Source organism: Chiloscyllium punctatum, chromosome 25 (genome assembly GCF_047496795.1).
Source record: "Chiloscyllium punctatum isolate Juve2018m chromosome 25, sChiPun1.3, whole genome shotgun sequence".
Lineage (NCBI taxonomy): Eukaryota > Metazoa > Chordata > Chondrichthyes > Orectolobiformes > Hemiscylliidae > Chiloscyllium > Chiloscyllium punctatum.
The window spans coordinates 26,472,676-26,496,795 of NC_092763.1; the positions used below are offsets into that span (position 1 = coordinate 26,472,676).

Below are 24,120 nucleotides of genomic sequence, written 5' to 3' on the forward strand. Positions count from 1 at the left end.
TTATAAAATCATGAGGGGCATGTTTAGGACAAATAGCCATTTCCCTGGGGTGGGGGAGTCCAGAACTAGAGGATGTAGGTTTAGGGTGAGAGGGAGAAGATATAAAAGGGACCTAAAGAACAACTATTTCACACAGAGGGTGGTACGTGTATGGAATGAGCTGTCAGAGGAAGTGGTGGATGCTGGTACAGTTGTAAAAATCTAAAAGGCATCTGGATGGGTAAATGAATAGGAAGGGTTTGGAGGGATATGGGCTGGGTGCTGGCAGGTGGGATGAGATTGGATTGGGATATCTGAGATATTAGGTTGGACCTAAGGGTCTGTTTCCCTGCTGTACATCTCTGTGACTCTATGACCAGAGAGTGGCTAGAATGTGGAATTTTTCACCACATTGAGACATCGAGGAAATAGCTTTAATGCTTTTCAGGAATCACAGAATCCACAAAGTGTTACTGTGCAGAGTGAGGCCATTTAGCCCATCATATAAAAGCAGAAAGGCTGGGATGGATATTTCGGTTGTGTGTAATGAAATGGAGTGGGCGGAAGCTCTTGTGGGGCATAAATACCAGCACAGACCAATTGGGCGCAAGGTGCACTGCTGGAAATATTATGTAATTCTACACAAAACGAAGAGTAACATGGCAGGAATTCATTCGTTCCTATGCTTCCCGCTCCAGTACACTCCTTTTGTAGCTTCTCTTCGAAAGTTTGTTTTCTTGCTCCTGAGTTTCAGAATCTCCTGACGTCCTCTATCTTTCTCCAACTTTTTGACTGTTCCTCAGGCCCTCTCTTTAGCCTCTCTTATTGGGTGGCTTGCAACAGCTCTGTGGAAATATAGGGTATTGCTTTCCTTTAAAATTCTCATCCTTCTTTTCTAATCCCTCTATCTCCTCTAGCCCCATAGCCCTCTGAGAAATTTGTAGTCCTCCATATCTAGTATCTCACGCATTCCTGATTTTAACTGTCATTTCAGCTGCCTGGGTCCTAAGCTCTGGAACCGAAACCTCTTCATCTGTCTACTTTCACTCTCCAGTTTAAGAAGCTCCTTAAAATCTAGCTTTTGGTCACCTCACTTACCATTGTGTTATTTGGCCTGGTGTTAGACTTTGTTTGGTTAGGTTGTGAAAGACTGGGACATGTTTAAGGTGTTCTGATTATAAGTCGTTGTTATTAGTGGTAACATTTTAATTTTAGAAGTATGTACCACTGAATTAACCCATAATCCATCAGTGCTGCCAGTAGGATAGTATTCAGTCCAACTAAATGATCCTTATTTGGACCCATCAGTCATGGTGCTAAATACACCTTGCTGCACTGCTCAGCAAACAGGACAATTTACTCATCACAATATCGGTCAGTGATCCTTTGTGACTATGTTGCACTGTAATTGGAGCTGAATTTATAATATAAGAACATAGGAACCTGGAGCAGGATTAAGCAATTCAGCCCCTCGAGCCTGTTCCACCATTTAATACGATCACGGCTGATTTCATCTCAGCCTCAATTTCACTTTTCTGCCAATTCCTTTAACCCATTACTAGGTAAGAATCTATCTTCTCCTTAAATGTGTCCCAGTGTCTCAGCTTACACTGTACTCTGGGGGAATAAAACAGGTTAAAAGATGGAGGATTGTGATTCCGCCATTATAACTTTTTACTTTCTCGGTAGAAAGACAGAGACAATCTTCAAACAATTAAAAATACTTACCCTGTTAGTTACTAGATTTATCTTTCTGAGGCACAATTAATTAATACGTAACATAAAAATGCTGCAATTTCATGAAAATCACGATGAAGTGCAGAGAATTTTAATCTGACAATATTGCCAGAACCATGCAAAGCAGTTGCAATTTGTTGTAATTGTCCATTTTGCTGTAAGGTTTTGGCCAATTTTGACATCATTAATAGCTTGTCTCTTTCAAACGCCATAATATTTTCAGCAGAATCTGGCCCGTTATTGATGAAATTCTGCACAGTGCCGGGCCATGAACTTCCTCTTGTGTGGTGTCTGATCAGTGGCCAAAGGATTCAGTAGCAGTTCACTAAGATGTACTCTACTCAGATTGTATGCTCCCATGTAGCCTGGACTCAGCAAGTTGAACACATAAAAGAATCAAACAAGATGCATGCAAATGTCTCTCTTTTAGTGTTTCAGATTAAGGGGCATTCACTTAACGGTGTTCAATGAGCTGTGCTTCATTGAAATCCACACCTTGTTTGGGTGGAAATGTACAGCCTAATTTGCATTGTCCCATATGGTTCTTTTCATTGCCACTTTCTCTGCTTTTGTTTCCGCTGGGCTGCGTCTACGGCAGGGACTGGTTCACCGAACCGAAAGTGGTGATTCGCTGGGCCCTGAGTACGGTCTGAGGAGCAGGGAGCCAACCTTTGGGACTCTGACTCAGTTCTGCAACCTAGGCTTCAGGGTAAACTCATGGTGTTGCATCTGTGACGTGCGTCTGTGAACCATGACTTTCAGGAGGACCTCCTGGATCATATTTTGCATGTTGTGCATGCTATGAAACTGAAAGCATACCATCTTAGGAAATAGCCCAACTCACTGTATTGAACAGGCTAGGGAAGGATTTGAAATAGGCATTATTAGTTCTAAAACTGAACATGAAAAATGCTAGAAATCATAGCAAGCCAGGCAGCATCCATGGAGAGAGAGCAAGCTAACATTTTGAGTTGAGATGACTCTCCTACATTATTCGCTCTATACCTGTAAATAATGGCAGACTTGCTGTAACATTGTCATATTTCCTTAGCTTCAGTTAACAACTTCAAGAGCAATTCATGCACCATGAACATTTGGGGATGGGGTGAGAGAAAGCCAAAACAAGACAGTGTGAGCTCATTAGAGATAGAGGACAAGAACAGGATGGTGTGACCAGTTTAAAGAGAGAGGGAGAGGATAAGGTCAGGCTGAGCCATGAGCCCATAGAGGGAGAGGACAAAGTCAGGACTGAGTGATGAGCCCAGAGAGAGAGAGAGAGAGAGAGAGGACAAAGTCAAGACTGAGCGATGAGTTCAGAGAGAGAGAGAGAGAGGACAAAGTCATGACTGAGTGATGAGCCCAGAGAGAGAGAGAGAGAGGACAAAGTCAGGACTGAGTGATGAGTTCAGAGAGAGAGAGAGAGAGAGAGGACAAAGTCAGGACTGAGTGATGAGCCCAGAGAGAGAGAGAGAGGACAAAGTCAGGACTAATTCATAGACCGAAAGAGCGAGAGAGAAGATAAAGCCAGGACTGAATGACCAGCATAGATAGAGAGGGTATGAGAACAAAATCAGAATGGAACAATCATATTAGAGAGAGACAGAGACAGGACAAAGTCAGGATCAAGTGAACGGCGAGAGGGAGAGAGAGAGAAAGAGAGAGAGGTTAAATTCAGAGTGAGAAACCACCCCAGAGAGAGAGAAGACAAAAGTGGGATTGTATCCATTCTAAAGAGAGATGGATAAGCAGTATAGAAAGAGAACGACATGACTAACCTAGGACTGAATGTCCATTCCAGTGAAAGACCATATAACTGGTACTAAGTTCCTACTCTTTGTTTGATACAGAGCAATGACGAATGAATCACAGTCAGTCTCCTGATGGAGGTTTCTTGCTTTGTTTGCAAACAGCAGGAAGAGGACCAGCAGAGGGACAGCCGTTTCTACTTCCGTGGCTATGGCCTGGGGCATTGTGTGCCAATGAAGGACAATGTGGAGCTGGACGGGACCAGCCCATTCAACTCTCAACCTCCCCCACCCAGAGACACAGAGTCCATCCGACAGAAGTTTTTGGACAGAGCAAAACAGATTGACAGGATATCCCGTGCCGTCTTTCCACTCACATTTCTTGTATTTAATATTTTTTACTGGCTCACATATAGAATCATCCGTCATCGGGATATCCATGAGGTTTAAATCAGTGCCAGTGAATTTATTGCTGAAGCAATTTGCCATACAAATACATACAGTCAGACAGGATGAAAACACACATGGAGACATACACGCACGCATGCACATGCAGTGATGCACACAAATTACACAGACGCAACACATAAATACACTGTTTTATACGCACACGCACACACACACACACCAAGTAACAAGAATGGTCTGTCTCTTTTCCTGTTGGTCCATCATACTGAATCCAACTATGCTGTGAGAAAGTCAGGTACATTGATCACATGTGTCCCTGGCCTACAGTGTACCCAGTTATTCTTATGACAATCCATAAGCGACATTCCTGTTTCGGGATTGGTTCCAGCACAGAAAAAGGCCCTTCAACCCATCGAGTCCTTGTCAGCCCTCCGCAGGAGCAATTTAACTAGACCCGTTTCCCTGTTTTTCCTGTACTCTATTTTAGATTTTAGATTAGGTTATCTACAATATGGAAACTGTACTCTTGCATGCTATTTCCCTTCTGGTGCTTACCCAAGGTTAAACTATCAAATCACCCTGTCAAGATATTGATACAATCTGTCCAGCCTTCAGCACAACTGATCCCTGTGTTCCAGGAAGCGAAAGCTGTCGCTCTTGTACCATCTCTTCAGCCATTCCTCTGCATTGACCTCCTAGCCTAAGGTGTGACACCAAGGATAAACTGAAAAGCATTACTTCTTATAGGCCTGACTATTTCCTCTGCAGATTCTCATTTTTTTTTCGAGTGATATCACTGGTACCAAAGGTACCAAGGACCTGATACCAAGGGCCTCATTTTCTCACCTCCAAGTGCCCTGCAGCCATTCACTAGTTACCAGTGGAAGGGAGGCAACTCACCATCCTGGATTTACATCTGTAACCACAAAAACACTTGTATGTTCCCTAACAAATCATGAAAGGTTTATGGCGTAGGAAGACGCCATTCGGCCAATCGTGCCCACATTAGCTCATTAAATGAGTATGATTAGCTTGTGGCAACTTCCTGCTTTTTCTGCATGCCCTTGCACATTATTTTGATAAAGATAACTATCCAAGGCTCTCTTGAATGCTTCAATTGAACCAATCGCCACCATATTTCTCAACAGTGCATTTCACATCCTAACTAATCGCTAAGTGGGAATGGTTTTTTTTCTCACATCACCCCTGCTTGATTTTCACATCTTTGTCCTCTCATTCTTGATCCTTTTATGAGTGGGAACAGATTACCCCTATCTATGTTGTCCAGCCAAGGACGATTTTGAAAACATCAAATTATATCTCCTCTCAGCATTCCCTTCAAAAAGAACTGTCCAAATTTCTTCAATCTATCCTCATCACTGAAGTTTCTTATTCAGGGATGCATTTTTGTAAATTGCTTCTGCACTCTTTCCAATGCATTTATATCTTCACTATGAAACACAAAAGTTCAGCTGAAGTTTAACAAATGTCTTGTACAACATGATTATTATTAAGCATGAAATACACCTGAGGACCTCTTCACTACTTTTCAGATCCTCCCTGAGTGGAAATATCCTCCCTGTCTGAATTACCTTAAACTATGAAGAGACCACTCTCTGAAATGTGCAATCCATGTGATTTTACACTGTCTTCCTTTATAACACTACAGAGTTGACAGGGGCTATGGATTATGTAATCAGTACATGCCTACAAAAAGTTTCTTTCAAAAATCGCTTCATGGGACATCACTGCTTCATCACCCAAAGGGCAGTTAAGGGTCAACCATATTGCTGTCGGTCTGGAGTCACAAATATGCCAGGCCCAGACCACAGATTTCCTTCCTGAAAGCAGAAATGGTGAACCAGATGGGAGCTTAACAACAAGCAACAGTGGTTACACAGTCACTATTTAAGGTAGCTTTTTATTGAATTTGAATTTCAATAGCAGGATTCAAACTTATGTCCCCAATCATTAACCTTAGGTTATGTATTACTGTATTACATAGATATTACCACAATGCCACACCATTTCCTCTTCCAAACAGCTTGGAGAGTTCTTTGGAGACAGTAAGGACTGCAGATGCTGGAAGTCAGCATTGATAAAATGTGAGCCGGAAAGGCACAGCAGGTCAGGCAGCATCCAAGGAGCAGGAAAGTCAACACTTCAGACCGAAACCCTTCGTCAGGAGACCTGATGAAGAATTTCAGCCCAAAATGTTGACTGTCCAGCTCCTCCAATACTCCCTGACTTGCTGCGCTCTCCCTTCACATCTATTGACTTGGAGACTTCTTTATTTGTTGATAAAACTGCTCTCTGTTACAGCTGAAGTAGGCCAGAGTTTATTCCTTAGCAGTATAAGTGTTTTCCAAAACCAGCAAGAGATGGTTTTTGACAAATATCTTTTAAAATATGACACCTGCTGTAGACCTGTAGCTATTTATTCATTTGTGTCCCTGAACACAGGAAATCAAATCCAAATGTAATCTTCTGTTAAATTGTGGTTAGGGAGTTAGAATGTACCACATAAGGGTCACCAACAACTGTTAGTAGTGGCCCTTGCAGAACTCAGACTGGACATCTGTGAGTAGGATGTTGCTAAACATGTGTTGCTTGATAGCATTGTTGACAACACCTTCCATCACTTTACTCATGATCGAGAGTACGCTGATGGGGCGGTAACTGGATGTTTGGATTTGTCCTGCTGTTTGCGTACAGGACATACCTAGGCAATTTCTCACATTATCGGGTATATGCCAGTGTTGTAACTGTACTGGAACAGCTTGGCGAGAAATGCAGCAATTTCTGGAATACAGGTCTTCAGGAATTTTGCCAGAACGTTGTCAGGTCCTATAGCCTTTGCAGTATCCACTATCTTCAGCTATTTTTTGATAGCATGTGGAGTGAATCGAATTGGCTAAAGATTGAATGTGTAATGTTGGGGGCCTCAGTGATGCATCATCCACTGAGCACTACTGGCTAAAGATTGCTGCTAATGCTTCGGCCTTTTCTGAGAAAATGCTGGAACTCCCTTCCAGAAGCAAGTCAGATATCCCTACATCCTGATGAAGGGCTTATGCCCGAAACATCGATTCTCTTGCTCTTTGGATGCTGCCTGACCTGCTGTGCTTTTCCAGCACCACACTCTCGACTCTAATCTCCAGCATCTGCAGTCTTCACTTTCTCTCAGGTATCTCTACTGCAGAGATTTCCAGAACGCAGCTTGCCACCACCTTCTCTGGGGCAATTCAGCATGGGCAAGAAATGATGCCTAGCCAATGTCATTTACATCCAGGTCAGTGGTGTGGCTACAACGCCTCCATGTGCAAGAACATCTAATGACACTGATTTATTTACATAAGAGCTTTCCATTCTAAATATCAACAGGAAAATTCTCAACGGAAAATGTATTCAGTAAGTCTACACTGGCAAAAGATTCTTAGGATGGAATCCTTATGTGGATAGAAAGAGATGGAATATATCTCTACTGAACATATTTGAACTTTGACCCTGTTTCTCCTCTATTAAAGAGACTGGACTAACTAATCATAGAAGTCATAAAACCTCTGAGAGGAGGAAAAGAAGATCTTTAACCCATTGGACCTGTTTTCAATTCTTTCACACTGTACTTGTTCTGTACTTTAATTCCATTTTCCTGATACCATCAGCCAGCAAGAAGCTAACAGTCTCAGTCCTGAAGACTTCAGTTGACCCTTGACCATCCAGATTTTGGCGACCGGGTTCCAGATTGTAAACAAAAAGATGCTTTCTGACCTTGTCCCTGAATAACCCATCTCTAATTTTAAAATTGTGAGATGTGCTCTGTGTAGAACAGAGGGCACAAGCTTCTTGTCCCAGTCTCACTTTCTTTTCTCAATACTGTATTAGCAGATCAGTAAACTGGCTAGGTTTAATATCAAAAACTTTTTGCATACTGCCGCAGCTCCCTCCCTCTCTGTCCCACTTCATGAGCCTCCTGAGAAAATTAACCTCATGCCCTATCTTCAGTGCTCTTTTCCAATTTTAATCTCTAGAATAAATTAATGAAATAGTATTCAGGTTTACTTTGAAAATGGTTTTGGCAGTACTTCACTAAGAAAAAAATTCTGTTTAAAAATTGAAATAGATGGGCCATCAGTAAGTGACTGGGAGAGCTTAGGATGTCACGTCTTATTGGAAGATCCTGGCATCATGAACCAATAACATAATGTTTATAACTGATGACTTGATCTCAAATTGAGATTAATGTCTGCATCTCCATCTTGACCATGCAGGAATCTGACTTCAAATACTGACGTAGTCAGAACACAGAGAGGCACTGTATTTACTGCCAGCATAGGTTAGATACAGATTAATCTCCCACTGGAGCTACACCAGGTGATTGGGAAATGCATCATCCTGTTTTTCCCAACTCTTGATTTTGGCAAATGACACTGTCTGTAATTATATGCATTTGTATGTGCATGCAACTGTGTATACGTGTGCACAATTGTACATGTGTGTCTATGTACATATGTGTGCGTATGTACAAGGTCATGCATTGGTGCATTTCCACAAGTGTGTAGGTGTGTGTGGATGTGTCTGGACAAATGGGTGTGCGTATGAACTATAATGAAAGCAGTGGACAGGAAACACCACCATCTTGGAATGAAGTTGAAACCTCAGTATTGCCAGAGGCCCACCTTCTTTCCCCCCAGTCAGACTGTAATCTTATAATTGCACTGTTTGTTTAGCACATGCTACTAGATGCTCACTGAGTAACAGAACCTGATTCCCCTGCCAGCACCGACTATTTGTGTCTGTATTATTCACACTGGCTTCAGCCTTTTTGTCCATGAAGCTATTTCTGACCTTTTCTGTGCCACGTTTTCTTGTATATTCAATTTCCAGATTAAACATCTCTGCCATAAACGTGCTTGTGCCTCTGATTAAAATGATCTAGGTCACAGTGATCAATTCATCGATATCCTGCAGCAGGAGGGTATTTAGTTTTAAAATGGATCATTTATTTTGATTATATTGTTAATGTTTTTTTCTCTCTCTCTCTGAATCAAGAGGTCATGGAGTGGGTTATTCCTCAACTCTCGTCTGTTCCCTTCAGGAAGTGGGGATGTTGGGTCAGTTTCGGTATCTCACAGTGCCTGACACATGAATTGTTTCACCACTGTCCCAACTTCTAGGGTTTCTCCAGTTTGAGGTTTGTAACTGCCGGTTTAGACTTCACATCCTGCCAAATTTGGCATGGATCTCATATCAGGGGCTTGCTGCAGTTGCAATTGTTGCAGTCCCCCTGGTGGGGGCAGTGCTTGTTAATTGCTAATTGTTTCGTTGCTTAATTGAGTGCTTTTTGTGCTAAGTATAAATAAGAATAAAAGGGTACCTTCTATGGTGCCGTGGTAAAGTCCACACCTCATGCCAAGGTTCAAGTCCCACCTGTTCCAAATGTATATAATAACATCTCTGCACAGTTTGATTAGAAAAGTAGGTGAATAAAGATTTTAAAAAAGAATAAAAGCTGGGCTTTTACTTTGGGACAGACAATTTAGGTTTGAGTCCCATCCTCCCCAGACATGTCATAATATATTTGAACAGATTGATTAAAAACAGAGAGCTGGGTTTTCACACTGCTCATGGTGTCTGAATTAATAAAGAGCTGGGTTCTTATTAGACCTGTCGATGTGATTGAATTGTTGAAATGATCAATGTGAAATTGATTTGTGTTTCTGAATGCCAGTTCAAGTGTTGTCGATGCACTTTGGTGCACTTTGAATTGTTACTTTGTTCAGTAGATTAAATGGATAATTTGATGGAGGATCTTTAAAAATAAAAGAGCTAGGTTCTTTCCCAGTACAGGATTGGCTTCGGACAGAAAAAGGTGGAAACTAATGTTTGAGCAAAAGTATGGATTTACAGTCAAACCTTGGTAAATCTTTGCAAATCCTCTGCTGCCTACTTTCATGGGTAGATTTGAAACAAGGATGACTCTGGATATTGTATGAGTAAATCTTACAAAGTTGAGCATATAAAATATGTTTGACAATTTTCTCATCCCTTTTGCTCATAGTGAGTGGAAAGAATATAGAACCTGCTTTCATAGCATGGAAGGAAGTTAAGCAGCCCCTTAAGTGCTGGACTGTAGAGGCAGAGACTCCATGACCCGAAGCACCCGGAGTGGCTAACTAAGTGGGACCGGTCCCCTGGACTGGAATCAGATACAGTACCTTCACTCACTGTGCCGGGACCCCCTTTCTGAAATGTGCACCCCCAGACTTAACTGAGGTCTATTCTCCCTCAGACTTTGAAACATGGCTACTTGTTTGAAACACATGCAATGTGTTTGGCAGATAGCTGGCATAGACACAAGACTGATGTAGCACAGTGACAAACAGCACCATGTCCACCAGTTGGTTGATCACAGAATCGCAAAGAAAGGTAACTCAGCCCATCAATAGCCTGCACTAGTTCTAGTGTCTAGTCCAATTCCTGTTTTTGCACCATATCCTTGCACACTGTTTCTATCAAAATAATCATCCAATCCCCTCGTGAATACCTCCATTGAACCTGCCTCCATCACATTTCCAGGCGGTGCATTCCATACACCAACTACTCGCTGTGTGAAAAATGTTTTCTCAATCCCTCTTTTTCATTTGTGTATCACTTTAAATCTATGACTTCTCATTCCTTTCTCTTTTAAAAGCTTCTCCCTGGCTACTCTGTCCAGTCCACTCATCATTTTGAAAGTATCCTTCAAATTTCCTCTCAGTTTCCTCTTTAAGGAGAACAGTCCCACATACTTCAGCCTATCACCATAACTGAAGTTTCTTTCTCCTGGAACTATTCTTGTAAATCGCTTCTGCACTCTCTCCAATGGATTCACATCTTTTCTATAATGTGGTGCACACAACTGTACAAAATACTCCAGCTGAGATCTAACATGTGACTTGCACAAGTTCAATATCACCTACTGGCTCATGTACTCCAATGTAATAATAAAGACATGGACACTGTTCTTTATTTACTGCTCAGTCCATTTATGCCGTCACCTTCAATGATCTGAGCACATATAACCGAGGTCCCGCCACTTCTGCTCCCCCTTTAGAATTGGACCTCTAAATTTAATGTCTTACAATGTTCTTCTGAGCAACATTTCCCTGCATTGAACCTCATCTCTCACCTACCCAACCACTCCACCAACCTTTTGGAGTTCCACACTGTCATCCTCACAATTTACAATGTGATATAATACAAGTTTTGTGTCATCTGCAGATTTTGAAATTGTCCACTTCACACTAAGATCCAGATCATTAATATATATCAGGAAAAGAAAGGGTCCCTGTACTGGCCCCTGGGGAACTCCACAATAGACCTTCCTACAGCCTTGAAAATATTCATTGACCACAACTCTGTTTCCTGTCATTCAGCCAATTTTGTATTCCTGTTGCTATTGTCCCGATTTTACCATGACTTGTAACTTTCTTTACATTTTCCAGAAATCCTTGTAAAGCCTATCATCAATGTTATCCTCATTGAGTCTTTCTGTTACCTCTTCAAAAAAAAACTCCAGCAAGTTGAATACACATAATTTCCCCTTTAGAAATCCATGCTGACATTTCCTAATCGATCCACCTTTTTCCCTGTGATTACTAATTCTATCCTGAATAATTGTTTCTAGAAGTTACCCCACCACTGAAGTTAAACTGACTGGTCTGTAATTGCTGGAGTTTTCTTTTAATCTTTCTTGAATGAGGTAGTAATAATGCTTACGATTCTCTAGTTTTCTGGCACCTCGGTCCAGGAAAGACTTTGCAATTTATACCCTCACTTCCTTACATCTCAATGCATCTCACCCAGTCCCAGTGTCTCATTAACTTTAAGTACTAATACTCTATGCAACTCTTTTTCCTTATTAGTTTTAAATCCTTCTAGTAACAGAATTTCTTCCTCTATCACTATGACTTAGACAGCATCCTCCTCTTTTGAAAAGGCAGATACAAAATATTCATTTAATACCTCAGCAATGTCCCCTGCCTTTATCTATACATTCTACTTTTGGTCCCTGATGGGACTTACCCCTTCTTTAATCACTCTCTTGCTGGTTTTAAGCTTATAGACGTCTTTGGGATTTCTCTACTTGTTTGATTCCAGTCTCTTCTCATAATTTATCTTTGATCTCTTATTTGTTTTATCCATTTTCCCTTAAACCTTTGGTATTCCTGCTAATTCTCTGTTGCATTTTCCACCTTACGCATCTTTCAAGCACACCATTTCTTTCTAATGTTACTTTCTACTTCCTTTGACATTCAGGGAACTCAGGATTTGTTTATCCTCCTTTTCCATTTGAGAGAATATACCTAAATGATACCCGAGCCATCTGGCATTTGAAGGTAGCCCATGGCTCAGTTAATATTTTCCCACCAACCTTTCATTCCAGGTCTGCTCGTGCCCCATTGAAGTCAGCTCTCCACCAAATTCTTCTCACTCTGGATTGATGCTTGTCATTCTCCACCACCATCCTGAACCTTAAAATACAATGCTCACTGTCCCCAAAATGATCGCCCACTGTCACTTTAGCCCACCTCATTTTGAAGAACCTAGATCCAGCAATCCTTTCTTGTCAAACTGGACAATATGGCTATAGGAAACTCTCCCTAACATGATCCAGGAACACTTGCCCTTGATGTCTCTTTGGAGAAAGTGAGGACTGCAGATGTCTCTTACACTACCAACATCCCAGTCTATATTTGTGTAATTAAAGTCCCCATTATAACTGCTGTAAAAGGCTCTGTAATTTTCTCTGTAATTTTCCTGCAGATTTGTACCCCTTTTCACATGTTGGTGACCTATTGACTACAGCAAGCAATTAATTGCAACCATTTTATTCTAAAACATTAAACAAATTGATTCCATCCTTGAACCCTCTCAAATATCTTTCTTCTCCAGCACTATAATGTTCCCCTTAACCAAACTCCTCCTCCTTTCCTTCATTTTCTATCTTTCCCAAACAACTTGTACCAGGAATATTTAACACAGTCTTGGCCTCATTACTGTTACCACATCATAATTACATATTGCAATCTGCTTCTGTAACTTCCCAAATGTATTTAGTACAGTCCATAAAATCATAGAATCTTGAAGTTGTGCAGCACGAAAACAGACCCTTCGATCCAACTTATCCATGCCGACCAGATACCCTAAATTAATCTCATTCCATTTGCCAGCATTTGGCCCATATCCCTCTAAACCCCTCCTATCCGTATCCCCATCCAGATGCTTTCTAAATGCTGTAATTGTACCAGACTCCACCACTTCCTCTGGCAGCTCATTCCAGACATGCATCACCCTCTGTGTCAAAACGTCACCCCTTAGACCCTTTTATATCTTTCCCCTCTCACCCTAAACCTATGAACTCTAGTTTTGGACTCCCCTACACTGAGAAAAAGATCTTGTCTCTCACCTAGGCGAAAGTGAGGACTGCAGATGCTGGAGATCAGAGTCAAGATTAGTGGTGCTGGAAAAGCACAGCAGCTCCGGCAGCGTCTGAGGAGCTGGAAAATCGACACTTCGGGCAGGAGTCTTTCATCAGGAATGAGGCTGGGAGCCTCCGGGGTGGAGAGATAAATGGGAAGGGGGTGGGGATGGGGAGAAGGTAGCTGAGAGTGCAGTAGGTGAATGGAGGTGGGGTAAAGGTGATACGTCAGAAAGGAGGCTGGAGCAGATAGGTGGGACGGAAGATTGCCAGATAGGACAGGTCATGAGGATGGTGCTGAGCTGGAAGGTTGGAGCTGGGGTAAGGTGGGGGGAGTGGAAATGAGGAAACTGGTGAAGTCCACTTTGATGCCCTGGGGTTGAAGGGTTCCGAGGCAGAAGATAAGGCGTTCTTCCTCCAGGCATCGTGTAGTGAGGGAATGGCGGTGGAGGAGGCCCAGGACCTGCATATCCTGGGCAGAGTGGGAGAAGGAGTTGAAATGTTGGGCCACAGGGCGGTGGGGTTGATTGGTGCGGGTGTCCCAGAGATGTTCCCTAAAGTGCTCTGCGAGGAGGTGTCCAGTCTCCCCAATGTAGAGGATACCACATCAGGAGTAATGGATGCAATAAATGACATTGGTGGATATGCAGGTGAAACTTTGATGGATGTGGAAGGCTCCTTTGGGGCCTTGGATGGAGGTGAGGGAGGAGGTGTGGGCGCTGGTTTTGCAATCACTGCAGTGGCAGGAGAAGGCGCCAGGACTGGAGAGTGGTTTGTGTGGGGCATAGACCTAACCAGGTAGTCACGAAGGGAACGGTCTTTGTGGAAAGTGGACAGGGGTGGGGAGGGAAATATATATGTGACGGGTTGCACCTGAACCAGAAGGGCGCCAGTATCCTGGGAGGTAGGTTTGCTAGCACTCTTCGGGGGGGTTTAAACTAATTTGGCAGGGGGATGGGATCCGGACATGTAGTCCAGCAAGTAGGTTAGCGGCCTGTGGGTTCAGGATATCCAAGAATGTAGGGAGGCTGTGGAGAAGGTAGCACGGACAGGGAATACTTGCGGACACAGAGATAGGCTCAAATGTGTATATTTCAATGCAAGGAGTATCAGAAATAAGGTGGGTGAACTTAAGGCGTGGATCGGTACTTGGGACTACGATGTTGTGGCCATCACGGAAACGTGGATAGAAGAGGGACAGGAATGGTTGTTGGAGGTTCCTGGTTACAGATGTTTCAGTAATATTGGGGGGGCTGGTAAAAAAGGAAGGGGGGGTGGCGTTGCTAATTAGAAATGGTATAACGGCTGCAGAAAGGCAGTTCGAGGGGGATCTGCCGTTGGAGGTAGTATGGGCTGAAGTCAGAAATAGGAAAGGAGCAGTCACCTTGTTGGGTGTTTACTATAAGCCCCCCAATAGCAGCAGAGATGTGGAGAAACAGATTGGGAAACAGATTTTGGAAAGGTGCAGAAGCCACAGGGTAGTAGTCATGGGTGATTTCAACTTCCCAAATATTGATTGGAAGCTCTTCAGATCAAGTAGACTGGATGGGGCAGTGTTTGTGCAGTGTGTCCAGGAAGCTTTTCTAACTCAGTATGTAGATTGTCCAACCAGAGGGGAGGCCATATTGGATTTGGTACTTGGTAACAAACCGGGACAAGTGATGGGCTTGTTAGTGGATGAGCATTTTGGTGATGGTGACCACAATTCTGTGACTTTCACCTTGGTTATGGAGAGAGATAGGCGCATACAACAGGGTAGGTTTTACAACTGGGGGAAGGGTAAATACGATGCTGCAAGACAGGATCTGAGGAGCATAGGTTGGGAGCATAGGCTGTCAGGGAAGGATGTGGTGGAAATGTGGAACTTTTTCGAGGTTCAGATAAGATGTGTCCTTGATATGTATGTACCTGTCAGGCAGGAAAGAGATGGTCGTGTGAGGGAACCTTGGTTGATGAGGGAGGTTGAATGTCCTGTAAGGAGGAAGAAGGAGGCTTACATAAGGTTGAGGAAACAAGGTTCAGACAGAGCGTTGCAGGGATACAGGATAGCCAGGAGGGAGCTGAAGAAAGGGATTAGGAGAGCTAAGAGAGGGCTTGAAAAATCTTTGGCGGATAGGATCAAGGATAACCCCAAGGCATTTTATGCGTATGTGAGAAACATAAGAATGATGAGAACGAGGGTAGGTCTGATCAAGGACAGTAGTGGGAGACTGTGTATTGAGTCAGAAGAGATAGGAGAGGTCTTGAATGAGTACTTTTCTTCAGTATTTACAAATGAGGGACCGTATTGTTGAAGAGGAGAGTATGAAACGGACTGGTAAACTAGAGGAGATACTTGTTAGGAAGGAAGATGTGTTGGGCATTTTGAAAAACTTGAAGATAGACAAGTCCCCCAGGCCTGACGGGATATATCCTAGGATTATGTGGGAAGCAAGAGAGGAAATTGCAGAACCGTTGGCAATGATCTTTTCATCTTCACTGTCAATGGGGGTGGTGCCAGGGGACTGGAGAGTGGCGAATGTTGTGCCCCTGTTCAAAAAAGGGAATAGGGATAACCCTGGGAATTATAGGCCAGTTCGTCTTACTTCGGTGGTAGGCAAAGTAATGGAAAGGGTACTGAGGGATAGGAGGGATTTATGAGTATCTGGAAAGACACTGCTTGATTGGGGACAGCCAGCACGGATTTGTGAGGGGTAGGTCTTGCCTTACAAGTCTTATTGAATTCTTTGAGGAGGTGACCAAGCATGTGGATGAGGGTAGAGCAGTGGATGTAGTGTACATGGATTTTAGTAAGGCATTTGATAAGGGTCCCCAGGGTAGGCTTATGCGGAAAGCCAGGAGGCATGGGATAGTGGGAAGTTTGGCCAGTTGGATAGAGAACTAGCTAACCGGTCAAAGCCAGAGAGTGGCGGTAGATGGTAAATATTCAGCCTGGAGCCCAGTTACATGTGGAGTTCCGCAGGGATCAGTTCTGGGTCCTCTGCTGTTTGTAATTTTTATTAATGACTTGGAAGAGGGAGTCGAACGGTGGGTCAGTAAATTTGCAGACGATACGAAGATTGGTGGAGTTGTGGATAGTGAGGATGGCTGTTGTCGGCTGCAAAGGGACATAGATATGATGCAGAGCTGGGCTGAGGAGTGGCAGATGGAGTTCAACCCTGCCAAGTGTGAGGTTGTCCATTTTGGAAGGACAAATAAGAATGCAGAATACAGGGTTAATGGTAGGATTCTTAGTAAGGTGGAGGAGCAGAGGGATCTTGGGGTCTATGTTTATAGATCTTTGAAAGTTGCCACTCAGGTGGATAGAGCTTGTAAGAAGGCCTATGGTGTATTAGCGTTCATTAGCAGAGGGATTGAATTCAAGAGTCATGAGGTGATGTTGCAGCTGTATAGGATCTTAGTAAGGCCACATTTGGAGTACTGTGTGCAGTTCTAGTCGCCTCATTTTAGGAAATATGTGGAAGCTTTGGAGAGGGTGCAGAGGAGATTTACCAGGATGTTGCCTGGAATGGAGAATAGGTCATATGAGGATAGGTTGAGAGTGCTAGGCCTTTTCTCATTGGAATGGCAAAGGATGAAGGGTGACTTGATAGAGGTTTATAAGATGATCAGGGGAATAGATAGAGTAGATAGCCAGAGACTTTTTCCCTGGGTACAACAGAGTGTTACAAGGGACATAAATTTAAGGTGAAGGGTGGAAGGTGTGGGGGGATGTCAGGGGTAGGTTCTTTACCCAGAGAGTGGTGAGGGCATGGAATGCGCTGCCTGTGGGAGTGGCAGAGTCAGAATCATTGGTGACCTTTAAGTGGCAATTGGATGGGTACATGGATGGGTCGAAGGGCCTGTTCTGTGCTGTGTTGTTCTATGTTCTATATCCCTCGTGATGGGGTCCATTTGTAGGTGGCTGAAATGTTGGCAGATGATGCAGTTTATGCGGAGGTTGGTAGGATGGAAGGTGAGGACCAGGGGGGTTCTGTCCTTGGTGCGGTTTGAGGGACGTAAAGACCGTAATTTTCCCTTCCACCTGGTTGAAGATGCCCTCCAACGTATCTCATTCATGTCCTGTACCTCCGCCTTCAAACCCCACCCCTTCAAGCTGTCACTCCCGTGCAGTGTGCCCTGAAATGTTGGTATCTTTGGGTGTCCAAGTTGGCAGTCTAGAGGAGAAGGCAGTGAGCTGGGATTTTTATGTCAGGAATTGTGGCTGCCTACTTTCTATTTGGTGGGTGGAAGAATGGGGAACTGTATATCAATGAGGCAAGATTATTTTATAATGAGACGTTAATGTGTCCTAACACTCACAAACAAGGGTCCCATCTATTAACATTGTCATATCATTTGAGCAAACATCATTCATTCTGTGCATGTGCAGTCAGCGGTGTCAGCAAGCAGAACCCATTTTGTGGTATCTCTAGGGGAAAATGTTTTGTCCTGGCTCATTCACTGACTGACAGTCAGAGAGCGAGGACACCCCATTCTGAGAATTACCTGCTCCTTTCCTGATGTTAGTCGGCTGGGCAAGGTGGGGCTGTGACTACTTTAAATATTTCTTGAGTGCATGTATAACTTTGCATAAAAACAAAGGCCTACATTTACATAGCACTACCCACAACCTTAGGTTGTCTTAAAACATTCTGCAAACAATTAATTTATTTTAATTGTTGTCACTGTTATAATGTGGAGATATGGTAGCCACTTTGCACAAAGCACATCTCACAATTCAGCACCCATGGAAATGATTTCACCATCTCGTTGTGGGAACAGGAAAAACAAGGAATTAAAGCAGAAAATGCCAGAAATACTCAGCAACTCAGACAGCATCTGTGGACATAAACATCATTGGACCCAGGACATTAACGCTGTTTTTCTCTCTGCAGATGCTGCCAGACCTGCTGAGTTTCTCAACTCTTTCCAGGTTTGTTCCAGATTTCCAGCATCTGCAGCATTTTTTTTCAAAGCGGGTCAAGAAGATGGGGTCGGGTGAGGCAGGAACCAAAGAGATGGGAGAGAGACAGAGAGGTGGTAGGATTGGAGATCAGATGGAAATTAAAAAGAAGCAGACTGAGGGATAACCTCTGATCTACAATGAAATAGGATAAATATTGAATCTGGGGAGAGTTTAAATGCCTTACTTTCACCCTGAGGTATCAATTGTTAAGGACAAAGAGAATTGTCTGTACTCACTAAAGTTCAGCAGTCGCTTTCCAATTAAATTGGAATCAATGTCCATTACTTTAACATGGTTAATATTCCGATAGTCACACAGAGTCTGCATGGAGCAGCTTCAGCTGTTCAAAAGAAACAAATAAAAGCATGTGTAATGATGAGATGATCAATCTTCCTACAACTGATTAAAATAGAGCCAGTGAGCTGATTAAGTCAATGGCGAACAGAACGGAAGCAAACAAGTGTCCTTGCCATCTCCTATCAGGGCAGTAGTTCTAATTGATATGGATATAATGTTGGGTAAGTGTCAAACATGGGAACAAAATGTGCAAGAACCTTAATGAATGGGGTCATGAGGAGTCAGCTTCTGATGGATTGCAGTATGTACACCATCTGATGTTCTTTAAATTGTGCTTCTGCAAACACTTACTGCTCATTAAGTTTCTTTAATGAAAATCCTTGGTTTAATGCTTCAGAGATTAGATTTACCAAAGTTTGTCTGTTTCAAGCTGTTTTGTCTGTCAATCACACTGTCATGTGTGTCTCCTGAATTGGCCTGCTGGCCTAATATGCACAGCACAGTGAAGCTTATTAGAATAAACTGGAACCAACCATAAGCCTTCATCATGGTGCCCTATTCACTCACACAGGAGAGGACATCAAGAGGAGTTACATAAGTGAGTGCCTCTTCACGTTTCCTTGGCCCCTTCCAATTCTCTGTAATAGCAGCTCACAGCTCAGCATGAAGCTCATCAGATTGACCTGCGCTGAGTGAAATTTCACCCTCTTATCCCCAGTATCAACATCTGAAATCATAAACCAGATCTCAACATCCCCCCACCCTCAAGACAGTACCAAAGTCCCAAGAGATACACTCACAATCAGTTCGGCCCCGCCCCACATTTACCCAAATTCCTCACCCCAACGTTACCCAAAGAGCCAAGAACAACCCAAATTCCATTCCGTATTCACATGGCTCCTCAAAATCCAATGTGGCACCGTGACTCAGTGGTTAGCATTGCTGCCTCACAGTATCAGGGGCCAAGGTTCGATTCCAGCTTCGGGTGATTGTCTGTGTGAAGTTTGCACATTCTCCCTGTGTCTGTGCAGGTTTCCTCCGGGTGGTCCAGTTTCCTCCCACAATCCAAAGATATGCAGGTCGGGTAAATTGGCCATGCTAAATTGCCCATAGTGTTCACAGATGTGTAGTCAGGGGACATGTAGAGTAATAGGGTAGGGAAATAGACCTGGGTGGGTTACTCTTCGGACGGTCTGTGTGGTCTTGTTAGGCCAAATGGCCTGTTTCCACACTGTAGGGATTCTATAACTCCTCCATCATGAATAATCACCTACAATACAGGCCAACCACACACTCAGACTGTGCAAAGTTTCTCTGTACTGCAACATTCTGCAGTTTCTCTAGCCCACATCAGATTTTCCTATGTTACACTCTGTCTGCCAATCTTTTACCTCCTTAAACTATCTGTATCCCTTGCAGACTCTATGTATCCTCTTCACAATTTGCTTCCTGATCTATTTTTGAATCAGTCTCGACCCAACCTTTCTTCAAAGGACAACCAACTCACCTCAAGAATCAGTTTATTGAATCATTTTTGTACTCAGATGTTCATATCCATATCTTATCTCTAGTGATTATAACTGCTTTAAGATTCACCATCTCCTTTGTTTCTTGATCTTCTCCTGTTCACCAGATGCTATTAGTGTCTAATGCTCATAGAATCATAACAGTATAGAATCAAGCCATTTGGCCCATCAAGTCCTCCAAAGAGCATCTCATCTACACGCAGCACCCTCCCTATCCCTGCAACTCTGCATTTCCTATGGCCAATTCACCTCACCTGCGCCCAGAGGAAACCGATGCAGACAAAGCGAGAACATGCAAACTCCGCACCTACATTCACCTGAGACTGGAATTGAAGCCTGGTACTGTGAGGAAGCAGTGCTGACCACCGAGCCACTATGCCACCCTGTAGAAACAGAGTCAGAAGATTGATTTAAAGATTTTGAAGAAAACATTTACCTCATCCCTTACATTCACTTTTACCTTTCGCCATACACTCCGGATCATGTTGTTGTAGTTCTTCTGACAGCCATGGCAGGTGTAAACTCATTTTCTATTTCCAACCAGAACCAACAGAGCAGGGTATCATTGACAGCAGACAACAAAACATTGTATGATTTCAAGAAGGAGTTCAATGTTGCACTTGGCTAAACGGATCAAAGGATAGGGAAGAAAAGCGAGAATAGTCTATTGAGTTGGATGATCAGCCATTATCATTACGAAAGGTGGAGCAGGCTCAAAGGGTTGAATGGGCTACTCCTGCTCTTATTTTCTGTATTTCTTTGTTTCTAGTTTACTTGTGCCTGCACTTGCATCTCTTCATGAAGCCATTCTTCTGTCTTACCCTATAAGGAACTAATGCTTACTTTAGCTACTCTTTTCCTTTTTATTCACCTGAAGAGGAATTAATGACTATTTTTATATTCCTTGCTTATTTCTGTCCTACTCCAATTACTGGAGCAATCTGGAGTGGCTGACAACCAGAGTAAAGTGGGCTGGAGCATTGGAGGGGTGTGGCTGAGAGTCAGAGCAGAGCAGGCTGGAGCATTGGAGGGGTGTGGCTGAGAGTCAGAGCAGAGCAGGCTGGAGCATTGGAGGGGTGTGGCTGAGAGTCAGAGCAGAGCAGGTTGGAGCATTGGAGGGGTGTGGCTGAGAGTCAGAGCAGAGCAGGTTGGAGCATTGGAGGGGTGTGGCTGAGAGTCAGAGCAGAGTGGGCTGGAGGCATGGAGGGGTGTGGCTGAGAGTCAGCACAGAGCAGGTTGGAGCATTGGAGGGGTGTGGCTGAGATTCAGAGCAGAGTGGGCTGGAGGCATGGAGGGGTGTGGCTGAGAGTCAGCACAGAGCAGGTTGGAGACATGGAGCTGAGTAGGGACTGTTGTTGGAGTGCGGTCTCGCTCGGGCAGTCAGCAGTATGTGAGACTGGTTAGATCACCTGTGGAAGCCCCTACACTGATCTACTGCAATGTAATATTTATCTGCAATCTGTCTGACTGTGACGTTTATCCTCTTAACCCATGTCATATTTCTAACTTATACTATGAATCACTGTGACATAATGCAACTTTTCTCCTTCTTTATTACTCTTTTGTATCAAAGATTTGTACCTAGGTACTTCGTACCTAAGATGATGTCATGAGAGGTGCCAATGTAAACTTTTCATTGTATTCCTGTACTTCTGTAAAATGTGACAATATAAAAAAAGATTTAATTTAGTTATTCTCTGCTAGTTTGCAAAATTTTCCATTTCCTCTGGAATAATCTTTTCAGCATTGTACATCTTCATGTTGACACTAACTTCCACAGTTAGCCATCATTCTTATAGCATCTTTTTTATTCTCAACTGAACATCGTTGAGGGCTGTGACATGTCTCCATAAATGTCTACCTGTACTTCTCTACTGTACTTATCTTTCAACCTATTTTCTGAGTCCACTTTAGCCAAATCTGACTTCATTAATCTTCTTCATCATGTTTATGTAAGTTTAAAACACTAGTTTCAGACCCAAATTTCTCATCTTTAGACTGATTATGAAAGTCTATCATGTTATGGCGACTTTTACCTCGAGGATGCTTGAGGTAATTAATTAGTCATTAATTAGTCATGCCTCCTTAAATATTAGCTGACCTCAACTGGCCTGATTCCCCCATAGTTGGCTCCAGAATGCACATATATGAACTTCAAATGTCTGATAAATGCAATTGATAAGCTCCAAAAATGAATAGCTTTATGAGCATATGATCTAGCAAGACTAATAGCAATGTGACTTAAATATAATGAGGACTGTGAACTTGATACTCAAAGGCACAACTGATGCAAAATATATTGGGAAGGAAGAAAGGCAGGTAGGTGATGGTTTAATTGGAGAAAACATTTTACTGTCAGAAAGAGGGAAAGTATTTACGAACCCTAAGATAGAATCCACATGGTTAAAGATGGGAAGCGAACAGAGTGATCTTACAATTGGGGATATAGTACAGCCTTCTCAATTGTGATAGAGTTTAGAGTAAAAGGACAAAGATGTGCAAGCTTTCTAATGTAGTGATACTGGGAAACATTAATTCCCAAAGTACCGATTGCAATTGTGCAATTAATTGGTAAGGAGGGAGGAATTTCTTAAATGTATTGAGCAGAAGTTCCTTAATCAGCATTATTTTGCTGCATCTAAGAAAGAGTTTTAATTGAGCTGACAAGTGAGGTGAACCAATTGAAAAAGTGCTTTTGGGGAAACACTGGCTAAGTGTTTAATAAGATTTTGATTAATAATGGAAAACATCAAGGAACAATCTAGAGTTTGCAAATATGAAAAGGGATGGTTTCAATTGAATGAAAAGAGATTAAGCTGTTGGATAAAAAGATTCACAGGAAAGTAGTAGTGGAACAATGTGTTGTCTTTAAGGAAGAGATATTTCAGGGGAGGATTATCACCATAAAAAAAATGAAGTGGACCAGCCATTTGATCTATTATATAATATAATACTTTATAGCCATAGGTACAACAGCCGATTAGTGACTGATAAGTCAGTACTGGACAGCTCATTTCCCGACTCCCCAAACTTTGTTCACCATCTACAAGACACAAGTCAGGAGTGCAACAGAATATCCTTCATTTGTCTGGATGGATGCAACTCGAACAAGAAGCTTTATGTGACAACTTTCACTTCCCCCACACATAGTGGCAGCAGTGTGTACACTATCTACAAGATGTGCTGCAGTAATTCACCCAGGGCCATTTAAAAAGCACCTTTATAACTCGTGATCTCTACCACTTAGAAGGACAATGGCATTGAAATACCATTATCTGCAAGATCTTCTCTAATTCACTCATCGTTGTGACTTGGGAATGCCATTCCCTCATTGTCATTTAGTCAAAATCTGAACTCCTTTGCTTATAGCACCATGGGTCCAGCTACAGCTTGAGGATTACAGAAATTGTCCAGCCTAATTCGGGATGGACAATAAATGCTGGTCCAATGATGTTCACATCCCAAGAACTAATAAAAAACACTCGTCTCCTATTTTGCATTTATGTAAATTTTCACATATTAGAGTTTGGACCTTATCTACAATTTGAAATCTGAGGAAATATAACTTCTACAGAAGGAATTTACAAGGCATGCTGTATTTCAAGAAATGTTTTTGTGGAGAAGATGGATTTTTGACTGATGGATTGATTTTTGATGGATTGGGATGATCTTGACCAAGTACTCATAGTTTCTCAAGGATGCGGGTAAAGTAGTTGATGTGGTGTATATGGATTTCTGTAAGGCATTTGATAAGGTTCCCCACCGTAGGCTATTACACAAAATATGGAGGCTTGGGATTGAGGGTGATTTAGCAGTTTGGATCAGATATTGGCTAGGTGAAAGAAGACAGAGGGTGGTGGTTGGTGGAAAATGTTCATCCTGGAGTTCTGTTACTAGTGGTGTACCACAAGGATCTGTTTTGGGGCCACTGCTGTTTGTCATTTTTATAAATGAATTGGATGAGGGTGAAGAAGGATGGGTTAGTAAATTTGTGGATGACACTAAGGTCAGTGGAGT

At 42.7% G+C, this 24,120-nt stretch overlaps 1 protein-coding gene across 4 annotated transcripts in view; it reads left to right on the top strand.

Annotated features, from left to right (window-relative positions):
* The window catches only part of glra4a (glycine receptor, alpha 4a), a 55,168-nt gene extending 46,391 nt beyond the window's left edge, over positions 1–8,777 (top strand). Inside the window, exons 9-10 of one of the 4 annotated variants that reach the window (XM_072594866.1) lie at positions 2,315–2,425; positions 3,627–8,777. In XM_072594866.1, coding sequence (XP_072450967.1) covers positions 2,315–2,425; positions 3,627–3,911 — 396 coding nt within the window. In that variant the 3' untranslated portion in view covers positions 3,912–8,777. Of the gene's footprint in view, positions 1–2,314; positions 2,426–3,563 lie in introns of all 4 variants that reach the window. The other 3 variants (XM_072594868.1, XM_072594870.1, XM_072594869.1) reach the window with 3 other exon arrangements.
* The last annotated feature ends 15,343 nt before the right edge of the window (positions 8,778–24,120 follow it).